Here is a 20,238-nt window from a genome sequence, read left to right as displayed (position 1 = left end):
AGACCATGCAGAAAGCTGTACTACTCTCAACGTTCAGATGTGTACGAAAATTTCTGGGAGATACTAAATTTGATAATACTAAACTTTTTCACAATATTCTTTTTACTTTGTATGCCAGGCAGCGGCGATTATGATAAATTGTTCTTAGACAGAAATGCTTTACTCACACAGGTGTTAATATGTTTTGTAAATTTGGGGTGATTATCTAAAGTTAAACCTAGATTTTTTGCACTAGTTACAGGTTTAATGATATCATTATCAACAGCTATTTCAATGATGTTACTCATCTACAAACACACCCTGGTTGGACCAAAAACCACCAGATTAGTTTTTTTAGAGTTTATATTTAATGCATGATTTCTTGCTCAAACAATCGATGATTTAATATCTTGATTAACAATCTCAATAGCACTTGCTCTGTAAACCGGGTAAAATGAGTGGTAAATTTGTGTATCATCTGCATAGAGATGAAATTTAAAAGTATTCAAGGAGGTACCAATATTGGTGGTGTATAAAGTAAATAAGATTGGACCTAAAATTGAGCCCTGAGGTACACCTGACAAAATGTTTAGAAAATCAGAGCTTCTTTCGTCTACTTTGACGCTCTGTTTCCTGTGATGCAAGTATGACGTAACCATATTCAATGCATCCATGGAAAAGCCGATTGACTTCAAAATTGCACAGAGTAGTGAATGATTAAGTGTGTCGAATGCCTTAATGAAATCGATCAAAACTAAAATGGAAACCTTACCCACATCTCATGTTTCAACAATGCACACGAAAAAAAAAGGCAATATAAAATTGGTGAATTTAATTTTTTTTACAAATTTTTGTATTTTTGAGTTTCATTTTAATAAAAATCTTATAAAATTTCTATAGAATTAAATTATGAATTTTTTATTACTATCTACGAACTGTAAAAAAGGAATATTCTTTGACAGTTTTACAATGAATTCCTATAAAAATATTCAGTTTTTATTTATTATAACAAAACAATTTTTAAAAATATGTTACAAGCTCTTCGAGGTCATATTTATTATATGCCCCGAACCGACATAATGCGAGAATGTTTCTGACTAGGTGTGTTAAATATCGTACCGCCTAATTTAAAGTCTAATAAAAATTGATTCCGTCATATACGAAGAACTGTGATGGGACAAGTTAGTCCTCGTCCTGTAGGTAACGTGTTATACAAATTATGTTAGTTTTTACTCTAATTCAGTAAACTAAGTAATTTTTGTTCAGTCTATTTAAATTATGGTTCTTTTTCTATTATTACTTTTTGATCAGTTCATTTTCAATTCTTTTATTTTTAAATCAGGTTAAGTTGCGCTCTTTTAAATTCTTTTATTATGCAAAGCAGTTCTTTACTGTTGTATAATTATGGCATACAACTTAACAAAAAAGACAAAACGGCAACAATGGCAGATAAAATACGAAACTGTTTAAATCGTAATTTTTAAAAACGTATTCAGAAAAAAAATTAACGAAAATAGTATTATAATTGAAAATTAACGGAAGTAGTTTTTTACGCAAACGTAAAATATGTATTTTTAATAAGTAAAAAAACTGTTCAAACATGTACATAAACAAAATTCCCGACTACATTCAAAACTTTCCCCAAATAAATGTTTACCCAAAATCTGGAAATATAAATAAAGCCAGCGCGAGGTCAGAATTCATCATACCCACCCTACCTTTTACGGAACACAGAAAATAAAACAAAAATAGAATTTTTCAGCTTAACGATTCAATGTTATAGGAAGGAACATCGTAAAATTTTAAATTTCTAGCAAAAGGCACAGATGTGTTAACAGAAAAAGATATATATTGGTGTAATTCACTTTAGACGTTAGAAAATTTAGTTTTAGATATAGAACTCCAGTGTAGTGTTGCCAACTTAGTGGATTCTCCACTAAAACTGGTGGTTTTAAACCCCGATTTAGTGGCGAAATATTGCTTTTAGTGGCTGGTGGAATTTTCTAGCGGTTTAGTACATTTCAGTTTCAATTATTAAAAAACAAATTACAAAAAACACATTACACATTATGCTTCCAATATAGCGCTATCTCTTGTACGGTAGTAAAAATACATGCATAAAAAATTACAGGAAACTAAAATTGCCATCTACTACAGCTTTCTGTAAGTCTATTACGAAAAAAATCTGTTAGGATATAAAATATGACATGAACAACACTACACACTAGTTATCAAGTTATGATAGTGAAGTTATCATTGCGTTATCATATACATACTGAAGTTATCATTGCGAGTTTATTCATACGTAACTATGCCGAAAACACAATATAGACAACATTTTCGGGATTCTTGGCTTCATGACCCATATTTAAAAGATTGGTTACAGGTTATTGAAAGTAGTACGGGTGAAAAAGTAGCGAAATGTAAATTTTGTGGTACAACTTTAAGGAGTCATTATGGAGATTTGAAATCTCATGGGACGTCAAAGAAGCATCAACAAAATAAAAAGGTAAATAACTGCTGTAATGATTGCATGGAGAATAAATTAGAAAACCATTTTCTTCAATTTAAATATATTTGTGAGACCTGTTGTTTGTGTTTAATAAAGTAAAAGTAACATTTTTCATTCTTTGGCCCTGAGCACATTCCTAACCTAACCTCTAATTTCTGAAGTTAGCCGCCGAGCCGAACTGTCACCTGTCACTAGTTAAGGCACGTTCACACCTATTAAGATAAAGGCATGTTCACACTTATTCTTCTTTCTACACTGCTTTTTATTGGTTACTTATTGATTGGTCAGAAATGAGCACATTTTTTTTTCACGAATAAATCAAAATAATTATTTTCTTGAAATACCTATGGTTAATATCAGGATTTACTTATTTATTAATAATCTTAATCAACTACCAACAATATAACAAACCAAAGGATGTAACAGATAGAACCACAGAACACTAAATATTTTACACAAACCCAATATTTAGCTTATACACACTTTACACAACATGATTTATCATGTGATTTGTCATATGATTTGGTCATAAGTGAAATTTACCTACATGTTTACACTGTGTGATTTGTCATAAGCACTGTCATGCGGCTCGTCATAGCTTATCACAGGAGAATAGGACGGTGCCTATTCCGCATGATAAAATCATATGATTTTCGGTAATAATACGGGTAAAACCAACATTTAAATATCGCGCCTTATTCTTATATCAATTCAGTAACATTCCCTGACCCAGAGACAACATTCTTTATTTATTTATTTATTTATTGTTGTTGCATTGATATTGAACCTATTATCTAATATGTGCTATTGTGTCGTATTTTTCTTTTATTATTTATTTAGTTTATTTTATTCTTAGTTTAGTGTTTTATAGTCTTCTTAGTCATAATTTTAGTTCAGTTTCTTTATTAATTATTTTTAATTTGGTATAATATCAACAATAAATTTGATATACCCTATCCACGATTTCTTTGTAAGAGCCACCTGCAAGCCCAAAGGCGTCTGATCTTTTTCTTCTTACTGCTGTACGCTGTACGCAGTTGTTGCCAGCGTATTATTATTAAATTAAAAGTCGGGAAGCCAATGCAATCAAAGATTTATTTTTCATTATAATGGTTTCAAAATCTAATAGTTGATACCTATACTGTGTCTAATATCTCTATGACCATAAACAAAAAAAAATCAATAAAACCTGACTCATTGTCACTCATATCATAAGTCATAACTTATCATGCAATGTAAACACGATTTTTTAAAACATCGTAGAAACGAGGAATCATAACAAATCTCATATGATATTGTCATATGATAAAATCATGTAGTGTAAAGTCTACTTTAGTTTTTGCACTTTTATTTTTACATCTTTGAATACGTAAATTGTTTCAGGTTATAATTACGCAGCCTAAGATTCCGTTCAAGCCAGAGCCCATTGGTAGTAAAAAAAAGCAAGAAGCCAGACTTGCATTATTTACAGCCATGCATACTAGTATACGTGTCGTTGACCATTTAGGAGAGGTATACAATAACAATCATGAAAAAGATATCGAAAAAGTTCAACTTCACCGAACTAAATGCAGTTCGATTATAAAAAATGTGTTAGCAATGCATTTCACCGAGGTTCTAAAAAAAGATTTTAAAGATCAACCATTTAGCCTAATAATTGACGAATCTACAGATATTGCTGTGCATAAATACTTGGGTTTGGTAATCATTTATTACAGTAAATTACACCAAAAAATAGTATCCACGTTTCTAGACCTTGTTAAAATCCATGAGTGTAATGCTGAAGGCATTGTATCTACTATAAAAAAAACGATCAAACGATTCGATCTCCGACTTGAAAATTTAATGGGAATTGGTACAGATAACGCTTCTGTGATGGTTGGAGTAAATAACGGAGTCTATACCAAATTGAAGGAAGAGGTACCACACCTGATTTTGGTGCGTTGCTTGTGCCACTCCTTGCAATTGGCTGTTTCAGCTGCTGCAAAAGAATTTTTACCGAGAAATTTGGAGTTTTTAATTAAGGAAACATATGATTGGTTTAGTCGCTCGTCTTCCAGACAATCGCTTTATAAAGAATTATACAAAACCATCAACGATGGACAGAAACCCCTAAAAATAGTTCAAGCATGCCAGACAAGGTGGTTGTCAATAGAATCTGCTGTTTCCAGAATATACACGCAATGGCTAGAGCTAAAAACACATTTTTCCATTGCTAAGGTACATGAAAGATGTCACACGGCTGAGTTATTGCACTCTATGTATGCGAACGATATGAATTACGCATATATTTCATTTTTATATCCAATACTAATTGAAATAAACAGAGTAAATAAAATGTTCGAGTCAGCAGATACGGACCACACCAAATTGTGTGAAGAGTTGATCAACCTGATAGATATGTTTGTCAACAAGATTACATTACCTACAAATAGAGTTGACATTTTTACTCAAAATATTCGAGATTTTTTGGATCAAAAATGTTATCTTGGATTCCGATTTGAAAATCAAATACTTGAAATGAGAGAAAAAGGATTAACACGGGAAAACGAAGAAATGATGCGGCATCGGTGCATGACATTTATAGTAAATCTAATTGAAGAAATCAAAAATAGGTTACCAGAAAATTTGACACTGATGAAAAAAATATCCCGAATAAGTGTTGAACAAGCACTTAATCACAATAAAGAACCACTAACTGACATAATGGCTCAGTTCAATAAAAATGCAGAACATATAGCAAGAGTCGATGATCAGTGGCATCAAGTTCATTTATTGAAATGGAATGAGACCAAAAACACAAAAAAATTTTGGAATGAAGTATTGCATTTCAAAGACGCTCAAGGAGAATCGCGGTTTGAAGAATTAGCGACTTTTGCGTTTACTCTACTAATACTGCCTCATTCTAATGCCGATGTTGAGAGACTATTTAGCAGTATGAATGTAATAAAAAACAAGCAGAGGAATAGAATGAAGTTAAATCTTTTAACTGCTATACTAAGAGTACGCTGTGGTTTGAGGTTGGAGGGAAAATGCTGCAATGACTATGAAATTCCAGTAAGCGTTATAAAACAAATCGGTACCAAAGAATCATATCAATCTGAAACCGACGATGATGGTGCAGACATTAATGATTCCTCTGAAGAAGAAGAAATATAGAATAGTCCTTGTTACATGTTTCTTTACTTAATTATGTTTTTTATTTTATTAATAATAATTTACTACAAATTTGTTTCATTTTTATTCCCTACGTAATAAAGGAAACTAATAACTTAATATACTTATTTTCTTTCCCAAAACAAAACAAAAAAAAATTAGTGGAAAATTTAGCGATTATGGGTGCAGGACTATTTTTTGTTAGTGGTTTTCTGGTGGTTTTCAAGGTTCAATCTAGTGGATAGCGAGTTTTACTGTTGGCAACACTGCTCCAGTGTCTGAAGCATTTGAGTAAAGTTGTTGCTGTGGTGAGTTTATATAAAATTGTTATTATTTTTGGAAAAGTAGAAAATATTTTTTCCAATCTTATCGAATTGTTTATTGTGTATCAGGAAAAATATAATTTACTAAAGTTTTAGACCACAAACAAGTTTTGTGAAAACATAAGGCAAATTCTACTTTCAACTAACAAAATTTGCTTATATCCAAAGGATGCAGATTGTAGGAAACGCAGTGGCGGATCCAAGGAGGGGGTCACGGGGGTCATGACCACCCCCAAAACAAAATTAAATATCAATCAAATAATCCTAAAAAAAAATAATTTAAAACCCATCAACCCTATAAGCAGAAAGTCAAAAGTTGAAATGATTCAAACTCATTTATTCTAGGGGTAAGTGTAGGATTATACGGAAGCCTTTTTAAATTGCTCTTTAAAAAAATCAACAATTGTAAATACAGTAATACCAAATTTTGTCAATTCTTTATTTGAGTGCCAGAGAATCGTTCGATTAACGATGAGATAGAATTACCGCCCCCACATTATTGCCCATTCAATGTACATGACATGACTTTTCGCACGAAATCAGCACATTTTTATTTTGTATTAGATATTTCTTATCTTCAGTTTTGTCTACGAATTGATTGTTTGTAATTTATATATGTATCATAAATTGTAATTGTTGAGACTGTGTGCTACATTTTATAATTTATCTATAATAAATACCAAAGTGAATATTGTTGTTGCATTAGCTCTGTATAATACATTGGTGAATACAAATAAAGGAACTGGGGGCTGCTGTCCAAATTATTTGTAAAACTGTGAAACAGTAGTTTGTCTTAGTGATATTTGAGGTATCAATATGTATCAATTAGTCGTCTTTTTCAGTCACCAAAATTATATTCTAAGTAGGCTACTGACGTCATAGAGGACACTAAATACATTCTTCAAAATAAAAGATCAAATGCTGAATCTATTTTTAGCAAACTTTACTATGAAGTAAACAAATAGCTAAACAACTAGACATTGAATTGAAGATGCCTTGTATAGTTTCTCGTCAAACCTGTCGTCAAAACTAACCTGCTAACTCTTGCGAAGAATATTTCCGAAGATCTATTTATTTATCCCTTTTAGACAATATCTTAACTGCTTTAGAAGAACGACTTTCACCGAAAGTTATGAATCTATTTAATCTTCGAGCTGTTTTACCTAAAACTGATAACACACCAGAAGATAAAGTTACATCAAAAAAAATTGTTGACACCTAGGATATTATTGGACCAACTACTTTTTCAATCATAGAGCGATTTGATAAATCGGATAGACGAAAAGAATACATTTTTATAAAATTATATATTTACTTATCTTATTTTTATAGTAATTTTAATCACTGAACTTTTACTTACCACTCGTTGCCGGCTGTTTCAATACCGAGTAAAAAAATATTTCACTCACTTATAGCCTAATACGCCTAATTATAGAAATAACTATTCCTTAATTACATTATGTTTTTTGTTGAATAAATTAATTTAAATAAAATGCTGTTTACACTTATTCTTAAGGTTTCTTCTTCGTTACGGAAGAGTGGCTATATTTACAGCAAATTGCTCTCTATCTTGAGCTGTTCTTAGTATCGAATATGTGTCCATGCCTGTCCAGTATCTTACATTCTTCAGCCAGGAGCATTTTTTCCTTCCTGGGCCTCTTTTTCCTTCTACTTTCCCTTCCATTACGAGTCGCAGAAAGGTATATTTTTCTTCTCTGTAAATATGTCCTTGATAACTCGTTTTTCTGTTGTTTACAAGATTTAGAAGTTCTCTCTTAGTCTTCATTATTCTCAGCACTTCGTTATTGGTCACGTGCTCTATCCACGAAATCTTCAGCATTCTTCGAAAAACACATATTTCAATAGCTTCTATACGCCTCATACTTGTAATTTCGAGAGTCCATGTAGCAATAAGGAATAAATAAATGTTTTTACAAATTAATATTAAAATTCATTCATTAATGTTTACACTTACATTGAGTTATTGCATTTAAATTACTTAACTTCGATTTATACTTATTTATCCTTGGTTTGTCCCTAATTCTGTAGCTATAGTATAGGTGGGTTTAAATTAGTTGTCTTTAGAATACCTAGTTTAAATTGACAGTCCTTGATTTTTCAGTTTTTATATTTTATTAAATTTCCTTTGGTTTAATAGTCTTGTACACTTGATTTTACTACCATAGAGTATGTGGGTTTATATTATTTTTTTTTTGTTTAAGTTTAAGACTCCTTAATGTTGTACCCTTTTTTGCACCTGTAGGGTATTTGGGTTTTAATAACTTCTCATTGGTTTAATATAGGTATCGCTTAAAATAATTATTGAGAAAATGGTTCCCTTACATGAGGCACAAATCATATCAATCGTAAAGGTGCAAAAATCTAAATCCTATATTAAAATCTCCCTCGAGACCCATGATCCCCTTTCCCCCGACAAAAAATTTCTGGGGATCAGCCACTGAAAGGTGCAAAAATCTAAATCCTGTATCAAAATCACCCTCAAGACCCATGACCCCCCACTGACAAAAATTTCTGGATCCGCCACTGTTTCCTGGAAACGATTGACCTTTCGACACTGCGACCTTTAATAATATTTTGGGTATAAGTACCTTACATACAAAGAGTTGACCAAAAGTTTGGAAACCCACTAATTATTTCTTAAATGGAAAATCTGAATTGTACAAAAACCGGGATATATTTATTCTGCAATATGAAGATTTCAAGTTTAATGCTTGTAATGTTGCCAGGTTGTTATCATTTTTCTGATATCTTTAGTCACTTTAAATTTTTAAATACAATACTCTAAATATTGTGATATAATTGAAAATCCTCACTTAATTACGAGTTCGACCATTATGTAAATAAAACTTCTCAGCGCCAAATAATTTTGAGGTAATTTAGTGAATATAGAATGCTGCGATTTTGAAATTAGTTCAATCTTCAACTGAAAAGTTTTGTAAAATTAATTTTAATAATTATAAGCTGAAAATAGTTTCATGTATTTTTAATAGCGCTACAATAAAGATGAATTTTAAGAAAAAAGAGCGAATTACTGTTGTAATGATGAGGGGCTGCAGTGATAGAAAAAGATCTTATATTGAAGTAGCTAACAATACTTTTCCAAACCATTTTCCTATTCACAAGGAAACGTTAAAAAAATTTAAAGAACTTTGTGGAGTTCTGCTGAAGATCCACATATATTCTTACGAAGAGTTAAACAAATATATGATGTAAATTATTCTTTAGTATTGAGTGTAATATATAAAATTTCAATCAAATCACGCAATCACCCTGTACAATCTAGTTGTTGCAAGAGTCAAATGAAGATGACTACGACCGTAGATTACAGTTTAGTGGGGTAATGATGAACAAAATTGTAACTGACGAGAACATTGTCAACAATATATGTTTTTCCGACAAAGCAATGATATGGTCAGGCCATGGAATTTGGATATTGTATAAACGTGCACCTTACCCTCAATGCTATGGCATGCTGGACAAGTCATACAGTCTGTAGTCAACACCCTGAGGTATGAGAGGGAACACAAAGTGTATTATTACTCATACGCCTTGAAACGCATTTGGCGTATCATAAGGGCCTTCACATTTTACTATTGTTTTAACTTGTGACAAATAACAATATCGAGAACAAAGCCTTTTTAAATTTCGAGACATGGAATGTTAGGAGCTTGTTCGAACAAAGATAGACGCACAACACAATTCAAGAATTTAACAGACTGAACCTAGAGATATAAGCCATAAGCGAAATGCGCTGGCCTGGTTCTGGCAAAACATTGTTTAGAAATATAACGGTATATTTCTCCGTAAATAATATCCAAGATCATCTACGCGGAGTTTGCATAATTACTTTATTTAGGAGAATCAAAACAGCCAGTGTAAATTTTGTTCCCTTTGCTGTTATTACAAATACAAGGTAAGCCAGTTAACACTAATATAGTGCAAGTGTATTCTCCAGCTGCAGATAAATCATAAGCTAGAATAGAAAATTTTTATGAACAACTTAAACGTACAATATACCAGGAACATAATGGGCGATTTAAATGCAAAGATAGGAAAAGGCCCACCGGATAATATAATAGGTGATTATGGGTTAGGAGCAAAAAATGATAGAGGCAACAGGTTCGTTCAATTTTGTCCAGAGAAAATCTTGGTGATTATGAACACATGGCTTAGATTACCACCCAGTAGACTGTATACCTGGGGGTCACCACAGGATAATAAACGAAATTGCATTAGAAATCAGATCGACTTTTTTCTAACCAATCTGCGATTTAGAAATTCCATTATAAGCGTTAAGCATGTAGCATATGCCACATCAGGCTATAACCTCCTTGTCTCAAAAATTAAAATGAGATTAGTAAAGATAAAAAAATCCAAAAGTTATAAGATGAATACTCAGTTGCTCGGGATAAACGATTTATGAGCTGAGGCTTAGACTTGAATAAATCAATAAATGGAAAAATTTACATTGTAAATAAAAATCAATAAGAATGTAAACATTATGTAAAGCAAAAGCAAAGACTCTAGTATAAAAGCACAAAACAAAACTCTACAAAAGAAAAAAGAAAACCTGGATCCTTTCTTGGATCGTTGTAAGATTAAGCTAGCTACTCTATCCGAGACACTAGTTATTTCTACCACTTTTTGTTTCCAATTCCTGTTGATTCGAAATTCAATATCGTCTGTTCAGCCCATTGATGTTCGTTGGTAGTAAATTGTGTTTCCTGACAAGTTTATAGTTCTTCATCTTTCGGTCTTACTTCGCTGATTCTTATGACGTCCTTTTTTTTCAGTTATAGAAGTCTGTATTGTTTTGATAGCGACCGGCTAGCGGCAGTTATATGTCGCTATATAAAGCGTTGTTTTTTTGGATAGCGGTTTAAACTCCGGAGACTCTTAGCATCCTCTAACCTCCTGGCTTGATCCTTCGTTTGAACTGCACTGTTTAGGGCCATTTGGGCCTACGAATAATAAGGTCTATGATTTGAGTGTGTCTTTTATGTTAGTGGTCGCGAGACGTACTTTACCACGTTGCCTAAATGCGGAACGGTATCCGCAAAGGTGTCCTTCATAGCGACATTTTTTTATACAAACAATACATGCAACGGCAAAAGGTAAATGACATAAAAGGAAAGACAATGGGAAATACAACAACTAACGTCCTACCATTTCGGATTCACACACTGAAAAAGGCAGTTTAGATTTTCCGTTTGGTACGTTTGAAAAATTCCCATAAAATCGATCTAATAGTTGGATTTCGAATATCTAAATAGGGAATAGAAGCAACTGCGGCAGTATGATTTTTTCTTGTGAGATGGCTTAAAATAAAAATTTTAGGGCTTCTTGATTATACCGACATTGAAACATCCAGTGGTTAAGGTAACTGTCATTACATTCACATATATCAGTTTCGGAAAGTTTTATTTTATATAGGTAAGCGTTTACTGTAGCATGTCCAAAAAGGCATCTAACGTACATAGTATAAATTTTTATGAGAGATGGAGTTTCTGTCATTTGGGGGAGTAAATGAAAGAGTTGGATATATTATACTGCAGTATGTATTTTTGCTACTGTTAGTAAAGAATTGCCACTCAATTTTCCAATTAAGTCTAACATGTTTCTTCCTAGCTGAAACTAAATCCCATTTGGGCAACTTGTTGTATTCTATAACCAGTAAAGTAGCGTCTTTAGCCAAATGGTCTACTTTTTTATTGCTTGGAATATTAGAGTGACCTTTAACCCACACAAAGTTAACAATTCTTTTTAGAGAAGTTAGCTTTTCAAGCGCATCTACAATAAGTCTGTGGTTGTGTTTAGAGAAGTATCTTAATGCGACGAGGACGGACTGTGAGTCAGATAAAATTATATAGCTATCGTTTGAAATATATTGTGTTATTAATTATTCAATCCAATGCCTTGAAAATAGCTACCAATTCAGCTGTGAATATTGAGCAATCCGATTTTAATTTGTACTGAAAATAATCTTGAATATTGTCTATGTAAATGGCACAGCCAACACCAGCAGGCGATTTTGAGCCATCGGTATAAATTTTACAAGAATGGCTACAGTCTTCTAGCTTGTTTTGTACTACTAAATCTTCGTGAACAATTGAAATCGATGAAGTAATTACTACAGTAGGTTTATATTCACATAGTATGTCATAATTGGAGCCAAAGAATGGAATTTCTTCTCCATTGAATGAACATTGTGATAAATTGGGAAATGCAACAGCTAGAGTTGGAGAGTTTTTATTTGCCCAGCATTTGTTTGTTAGATTTTAAACAGAGAGACAAGATATTTTTGGTAATAAGCTGTATTAATTATTAAACTGGCATTTAAGAATAAATATTTTTGCCAAAAATATACGTCTTAAATGTAAAGGTGGCTCGTTACATTCTGTCAAAAGGGCTGATGTGAGAGTAGATTTAAGAGCTCCTAGGACCAACCTTAAAGCTTTGTATTGTATTCGTTCCAATTTAATCAAACGAGATTTTGTCGCTAATCCATAGAAAAAGCTTCCATAGTCCAAAATTGATCTAGTATATGCTCTGTAAAATAATAAGTTTATTTTCGGGTCTGCTCTACAATCGTATCGATTAACGGTCTTAAGGATATTAAGGCTTTTTTCACATTTGGTAATGCAATTATTAATATGTTCGTTCCAGGTTAATTTTGAATCCAAGGTAACACCTAGGTATGTAAAACTGTTATATACAGGAATTTCCAGCTGGGAGAATTTTAACTTACTAACTTTTGGTAACCTGTGTCTTGAAAAAAATACTACACCTGACTTCTTGGGTGAGATGTCAAGCCCATGACTATCAAAATACTTTTTGCAATAAGATATATTGACATATTTACTTTAAGGGCATTAATACATTGTTAAAAAGTTTTTTTCTCAACATAGAAACAGAAGTCATCAGCATATTGTAAAATGTTACACTGCATTCCCATAGTATGTAAGTTTAATGCATACAAGTTAAGTAATAAGGCACTAAGTACTGAGCCCTGAGGTACCCCTTTGTTAACTATCCCTGGGCCAATCATGAATTATTTAAACGAATATTTACTTGTCTATTTATAAATAGATTGACTAGGACATAAGCATATATTCACCAGAAATGTTCACAAATAAAGCAGCTGTATATTGGTTTTTAGAATAAGTTAACTGGATATACAGGGTGAGTCATGAGGAACTTTACATACTTCTACCATATGTAGAGTCCCTCAGGGAGCATATCATGTGGCCACTAAAAAATGTCAACTCCTCTTCTTTATTAATTAACAGGGTGATTTGTGTAATTGACCATTTATTTCATTTTACTGTAGTGTTTATACGGCTTATTTGATTTTTTTAATTTTTGCATGATACAGTACACTACTATCAAGCATTCGACTGGTATTAGCTAAACTAAAAAATTCCAGGACTGGCTTTGGAAAAATTAATTTAGGGATTCGTATTAAATATTACAACCTGTATATATTTTTTTTTTTAAATGCAATAAGTGATTTTTAAACTACATAAATAGCCAATGAAAACGACATATGCGACAATGTTGTCGCACTTTTATTAAATTTTTAGTGAACGATCAAATCTTACCAAAAATAGAACAACCATAATGAAGTATCAAATTATAAGGTAATTAATTTAAACAAATGTTATAAATTTCAAACATTTTAATTGAAATGGTAAACTGAGTCACTGCACAACAAAAAACAGTAACTACTAACAATAACGAAGAACAATAAAAAAAAACTAAAAATATGTACATAGTTATGATAAACCCATAAATTAGAACTGGAAAAGATACAATAATGGTAACAAAATAAAAATAATTCAAAATGGATTTTCGAAATGGAATCCTGCAGCCTGTACACATTTTTCTTGCCGAATTGTTAATTGACGTATTGAATTACGGATACTCTGGGGATCGTTTCTAATAGTATTACAACAATGTATAATTCTATCAATTAATTGTTGTCGGTTATTAATATTCACTGCGTAAACTAGTTGCTTCAATCATCCCCAAATATGGTAATCAACGGGATTGAAATCAGGGGATCTTAAAGGCCACGAAATGGGACCTGCACGTCCTATCCACCTGTTGCCATAAACATTATTAAGATGTTGTCTCACTGCCAGTAAAAAGTGTGGGGGTGCCCCATCATGCTGAAAATACATCCCTCGGATAGCAACGTTCGCGTTGGCAAGCAAATTCGGCAAAATATTTTGTAGAAAGTTCAAATAGACCTGCCCTGTTAAAGGACCATCAAAAAAGTGAGGACCTACTAATTGGTTATTTATGACACCAATCCACACGTTAACCGAAAACCTTAACTGAGAACGACGTTCTCGAATAGCATGGAGATTTTCTTCTGCCCACACATGTGAAATTGGGCTTTATCTGTAAATAGTGTCCTGTATAGCGTTGGTCGATTATTGTTAATCCATCCACAAAATTCCAACCTATCGAGCTCATCTCCAGCATTTAGTCGCTGAACCATTTGAATGTGATATGGGTAGAGATTATTTTTTTGTAAGACTCTACTTACTTTTGATTGAGTAACATTGAGTCCTCGACTTACTTGTCTAGTGCTTATTGTAGGGTTCATAGTAACGGCGTCCATAATGTCATCTTCCTGCGCTTCATCTACATGTCGCTCTGTTGTTCCACTGGGAAAAGTGCTATTTTCTCGCAAATAATTAAAAACTGACCCAAATGTTGGATGACTGGGAGTTCGACGATTAGGAAATCTCCTGCGATATTCTCTACTAGCAGCCCTACCATTCCCATTACAGAATCCATAAACAAATATTATGTCTGCATATTCTGTGGTCGAAAACTAATGTGGCATTTTGAACGCAAGTAAGAAAAGCTGTACCAAAACTAACACAATGTACTTAACGTAGATATGACAGAAGAAATATGTATTCTTGTACACATAAATAACAATTGATAATGACAATAATGACAATGGGTATAAAATATCAAGAAACGTCAAACGGTCAACGCCAACCTTCATTTTAAACTTTTTTAGATTCATTTTTATTTAGTACAGTTGATGCAATGTATTATGATTTGACATAAAATTTTAATCATTTACAATCAACAAAACTTAACACTTTATCGAAAATAATGCCCCAATACGATCTATAAGTAAAAATTTAAAATTGAAAAACAATTGATTCTATCGTAGAGATAATACAAAGTGACAGTAAAGATGTTAATTTTCTACGTATTAGATTATGTTGTAAGAACTTATTTTAATTAAAATGTTTGAAATTTATAACATTTAATATCTAATTATTAGGTATTAATTATAAGGTATTAATTTATCAAAATTAATACCTTATAATTTGATACTTCATTATGGTTGTTCTATTTTAGGTAAGATTTGATCGTTCACTAAAAATTTAATAAAAGTGCGACAACATTGTCGCAAGTATATCGTTTTCATTGGCTATTTATGTAGTTTGAAAATCACTTATTGCATTTTAAAATAAATTATACAGGGTGTAATATTTAATACGAATCCCTAAATTAATTTTTCCAAAGCCAGTCCTGGAATTTTTTAGTTTAGCTAATACCAGTCGAATGCTTGATAGTAGTGTACTGTATCATGCAAAAATTAAAAAAATCAAATAAGCCGTATAAACACTACAGTAAAATGAAATAAATGGTCAATTACACAAATCACCCTGTTAATTAATAAAGAAGAGGAGTTGACATTTTTTAGTGGCCACATGATATGCTCCCTGAGGGACTCTACATATGGTAGAAGTATGTAAAGTTCCTCATGACTCACCCTGTATAAGCGTAATACTGATTGGATAATGATCTGATCCATAAGTATCCTGACTAACCGACCAACCAAGTGTAGGACATACCTTAGATGAAGCAATTGAAGACCTCGGTGCAAGAACCGGGCAACTCCACTTTTCTAAATTGTTGGGAAATCGAAAAAAACTTTATATTTTTAGAAAATGTGAATAAATCATACTCAATTAAATTAATCCTTCTAGAGGAACATTAGACAAGCCTTATATATTCAATAATTACTTTTCATTCATATTGTAGACCCAACAATTTTGTTTTGAAAAAATGGACTTGCCTGTTTTTTGTTCCAAAAATCTCATGTGTTAAAAATAAAAATGAAACAATGTACTGTTTTGGATTTTTTATTGCAAATGATACATTGAAATGAAAATATAATAATCAAATAATTATTTTAAACATAAGAAGAGTCACTAACACTACCTTCATCACGATCTTCGTTTACATCTACAAAATTTGAGTCTCCTGCATTATCAGTAATATTTTCATAACATAACATGCGGCTGTAATAACCTTGGTCATTTAATGGCACATATTTTCGTACTAATTCTCTTAAATCTTTAATTTTTTTAGGGTTTATGTCCAAGTGCTTTGAGTATGCTCTAATATTAGGCATGGCGAATGCAATAATATCTGCTTTTGGGTTCATAAAAAATTTTGTGGAAATAACAAATCCCAAACTTACAGAACATTCGATGAACTGATAATTTTTTGTATACCTCATTAATCTATAGGTTGATATAGCAAACTTTTCTTTTTTTGGCCCTTTGGGGGCTGATTTAAAGAGTTGTTTAAAATGGTCAGAAAAGTTTAGGATCATCTCTTGGTCTACAGGAACTACCCTAAATTTTTTCGAAGTTTGTTCAACTAACTTTATCCATTCTGACGGTAGATATATTCTTTCCTTCTTCCTTTTATTTTTTTCTATAAGTCCAAATGACCTATCACATGGTAGAAAACTGTGTCCTGGTTCGGGATACTGGTGATGTATTTGAATAATTTTTTTATTTACATTTACCAAAGTATACAGATACTTCACTAACGTTTGATTTTTGTTCTGTGCAAATGCATTGTCCGAAAAAATGTATAGCTTACTTACTGAACCAGGCAAATATGTGTTTATATAATGATCAAGAAAGGATATGACTTCGTTACTTCCTTTCTTCGCGGTCTGCTCATCATACATGTAAAAAGTTGATGTGCCAAATTTTCCCGAATGAATACAAAAATTATATTCCCAAAGTTGCCTTTTGTAAAACACATCTCCTGCTGGAACATGGGGTAAAGGCAAATTCTGCTGGAAGTCGAAACATAATACTTCGATGGACTCGTCTTCTTTACTGAGAATGGTAACTTCTTTTAATCTTCTGTAAAACACCTCAGATTTACGAATATGAAGATCTTTTTCAGTCAGACGTGCTTTTTTCTCTTCAGGATCTATCTCGGCAAGTATAAGATTTTGTAATCTGTCGCAAGTTTGACATGTGTCAGACCTCGGAGTTCCGAAACTAATATTATGATTTAATACAAAACTGCGATTGTAAAAGTCGTAGGTAACCTTTGGATGGGCTTCTTCCCCCCTTTCTAATGCCTGAAAAACTTCATTTTCATACTTCTCCAAATACAGCTTATGCATCTTCGAAATATTTAACTCTGCAGGCAGAAAAAACTTGAAATCATTTTTTTCCCGGCTATAATGGGAACTCCGCTTTGGGAAGCTGTTTATATGATTTTTTATGTTCAGCAATATTTCCTCTGGCATCTTGTTAGGTCGATTCGTGTGTTTTCCTCTCATATCAGGTGGGGCGGATATCCCAGTTTTCAGTGATAAAGCGAGACGATCAACCCGATGTTTGGTCACTCCATGAATACCATAAAACGCCTTTTTACAGACTTTATGCTCAGAATGTCCAAAACGAATCTGTAACAAAACACAATATTATTAGTATAACAGTATATTGTCATACTAATATTACATTCGTAACATCATGTACATTACGTACATTACGTAACATAATAGTATATTAATCGTGGATTGTATTTACTCGAATCAAGTTTATGCTTATCACAAAAAAAACTGGTAACTATGTAAGACACTGGTAATAAATCTGTAAAAGTTGGCAATTTTTTTGTTTGTAAACTAGTACTTATAAATATTAAACTTATTTATGTTCTGATTTAATAAAATTCTTATTGAAAATATACTAACTAAAATAAAGTAATGTAAAAAAAAACTGCTAAAACATACCTTGTATGAAAATGAAACTTCTTTTGGATTTTTTTGTCCTGATTTTGGCCGCTTTCTTTGCACTGGTTTTAAAGAAATCAATCCACCCAAATATAAGTCTTGCTTCTCTTTATTTCCTAATTCGTTAAAAGAGGAGAGAATAGACAATCTTTTTGTTTCGTCAATTTTGTCAAAACATTTAAGTCGGCAAGTGCATCGTATTCCCACTGTTCTTTTAGGTACAACCTTTTTAACTGAATTCAGATACTCCTCTCCGCAGGCTTTTAACGATTTCCTTACATTTCTTTGCCACGCACTTTCGTTTCTTACTCGTTTTCTACCTCTCTTCTCAGTTAATGTTGTCCGATCCAAACGTCTGCGAACTCGCTTTTTTTTTGTTTTAATTTCCCTTCTATTCGATACACGACTTGTACTAGGTTGATCCAAATCACTCGGAGCATATTCACTACCCGAATCTTGAAAAGGATGGGTCTCGATTTCTGACTCCGACGACATTATAAAATCTATTATACTAAACACAAAATTTCAACCTGTTCCTTTTAACAAAATCTCACAACTGAAAACAAAATACCTAAACAGCAGACCAGTACCACCGGACCAGTGAAGGTTATCCCTACTCCGACATCTCCCACTACACGCGACCATTTCGGTGCTAAAATCGGATATCTTTTGGACTTGCCTGATTCTTGCGCCGTAATGGATGATCGGATAAATCCTTTGCTACGCTAACTTAATGAAGATTCGTTGGATTTACCCGATTCTCGTACCAAAATATGCGCAACTTCAAATTTTCTATGCTGAATGCAATAACTCAATTTCGGTTAAAAATGGACTTGCCCGGTTCTTGCACCGAGGTCTTCAATTGTGAGATCTACGGCAGATTTTGCCTGGCCGGGAAAGGAAATACTTGTGGCAGATCCATCGTTTATAACACTCAAGTTTGAAAAATGATCTAAAGCATCCACCAAAACTCTGCCATCATGTGAGCATGCAGGTGATCCCCATATATCGTGATGGGCATTAAAGTCGCCTTCTATTATGCAATCATGTTTTATTTGACTAAATAAATTTATGTAGTCTTGAGATTTCGCTCTAACATCGGAGGGTTTATATGGAGATACTATAGCCAGTTTGTGGTTACCAAAAATGATATTGATTCCACAAACTTCAATTTTTGGATTAAAATTATGATTAAATTGAATGACTTCGTATATAAATCTATGTGAAATGAAAATTGTTACTCCCCATAACCTTTCTCTCTATTAATCGCAATGACGTTAAAGTTATTAAACTTAATGTTATTAGTAGGCTTATACCATGTTTCAGAAATTATTGCAATATCAAATTTTTCCTCCAATAGAATTTGGTAAAAAGAATTTTTGTTAAAAAATTTTTGAATAAAATCCTTTATAAAAAGGTATATAAAAAACCCAGTTGGGCTATGTTAAATTGACAAAACGTTTTCGGACTAAGTATTCCATCATCAGTGTCAAGTTAATACATGGATGTAGCCACTAAATATGGGGGTAAAAACCCTTTAGAAATTACTAAATGAAATTTAGTTTACATTATGTCTAATTTACAATTTAGATGGTATAGTTACTGTTGGATTGGTAACATGGCGACATATGACTCTACATTAAGTTGCAAGTCCTGAGACGGTATGACATGTATATGTACCAACAGGCTGATCTAGAGTATACACTGCTCCCTTACTGAAATTATTATAATCTAAAATATTTGGGACTTTTTGTCATTTCTGTCACTAATAGCCTTTTCTTGATGCAAAGTACTCATAAGAACAAAATTTTTATTCTTTTTAGGAATATAGTTAACAACAGTGGTATCTTGCGTGAAGTAAAAATACGAACTATGAACTTCTTTATTTGCAATTTTTGCTGGAAGCTCTGGTTTATTTTTTCTTATAGTCCCCAGCATTGTATTTTTTCTTTTTAGAAGAAGTTGGCCTAAATTGTACGATGTAAAAAAGTTATCGCAGGTAATATTGTGGCCTTTCAAATCATTAGTCAAGTCGCAGACCACACGCATTCCCTGATTTCGTTCTGGTGCGGCACCTGCTTCTTTTCCTGTATAGATCTGCAATTTTGGAGCATAACAACTTTTGGTGTCACATAAAGCCCAAATTTTTATGCCATATTTCG

The 20,238-nt window shown here is 32.4% G+C and overlaps 2 protein-coding genes across 2 annotated transcripts; one reads left to right on the top strand and one right to left on the bottom strand.

Annotated features, from left to right (window-relative positions):
* Positions 1-2,205: 2,205 nt before the first annotated feature.
* Positions 2,206-5,846, top strand: LOC140448489 (E3 SUMO-protein ligase KIAA1586-like). Its single transcript, XM_072541574.1, has 2 exons — positions 2,206-2,488; positions 3,875-5,846. Exons 1-2 carry the CDS (start codon positions 2,291-2,293, stop codon positions 5,648-5,650), a joined length of 1,974 nt encoding a protein of 657 aa, XP_072397675.1. The 5' UTR covers positions 2,206-2,290; the 3' UTR covers positions 5,651-5,846.
* A 10,053-nt stretch (positions 5,847-15,899) lies between these two features.
* Positions 15,900-18,911, bottom strand: LOC140449012 (uncharacterized). The gene is made up of 3 exons (XM_072542153.1): positions 17,970-18,911; positions 17,874-17,889; positions 15,900-17,749 (listed from the first exon to the last, which is right to left on the bottom strand). Exons 1-3 carry the CDS (start codon positions 18,569-18,571, stop codon positions 16,223-16,225), a joined length of 2,145 nt encoding a protein of 714 aa, XP_072398254.1. The 5' UTR covers positions 18,572-18,911; the 3' UTR covers positions 15,900-16,222.
* Between the last annotated feature and the right edge of the window lie 1,327 nt (positions 18,912-20,238).

The sequence above is a fragment of the Diabrotica undecimpunctata genome, chromosome 8 (assembly GCF_040954645.1).
Source record: "Diabrotica undecimpunctata isolate CICGRU chromosome 8, icDiaUnde3, whole genome shotgun sequence".
NCBI classification, from domain to species: Eukaryota; Metazoa; Arthropoda; class Insecta; order Coleoptera; family Chrysomelidae; genus Diabrotica; species Diabrotica undecimpunctata.
This window is presented reverse-complemented; position numbering and strand designations above follow the sequence as displayed.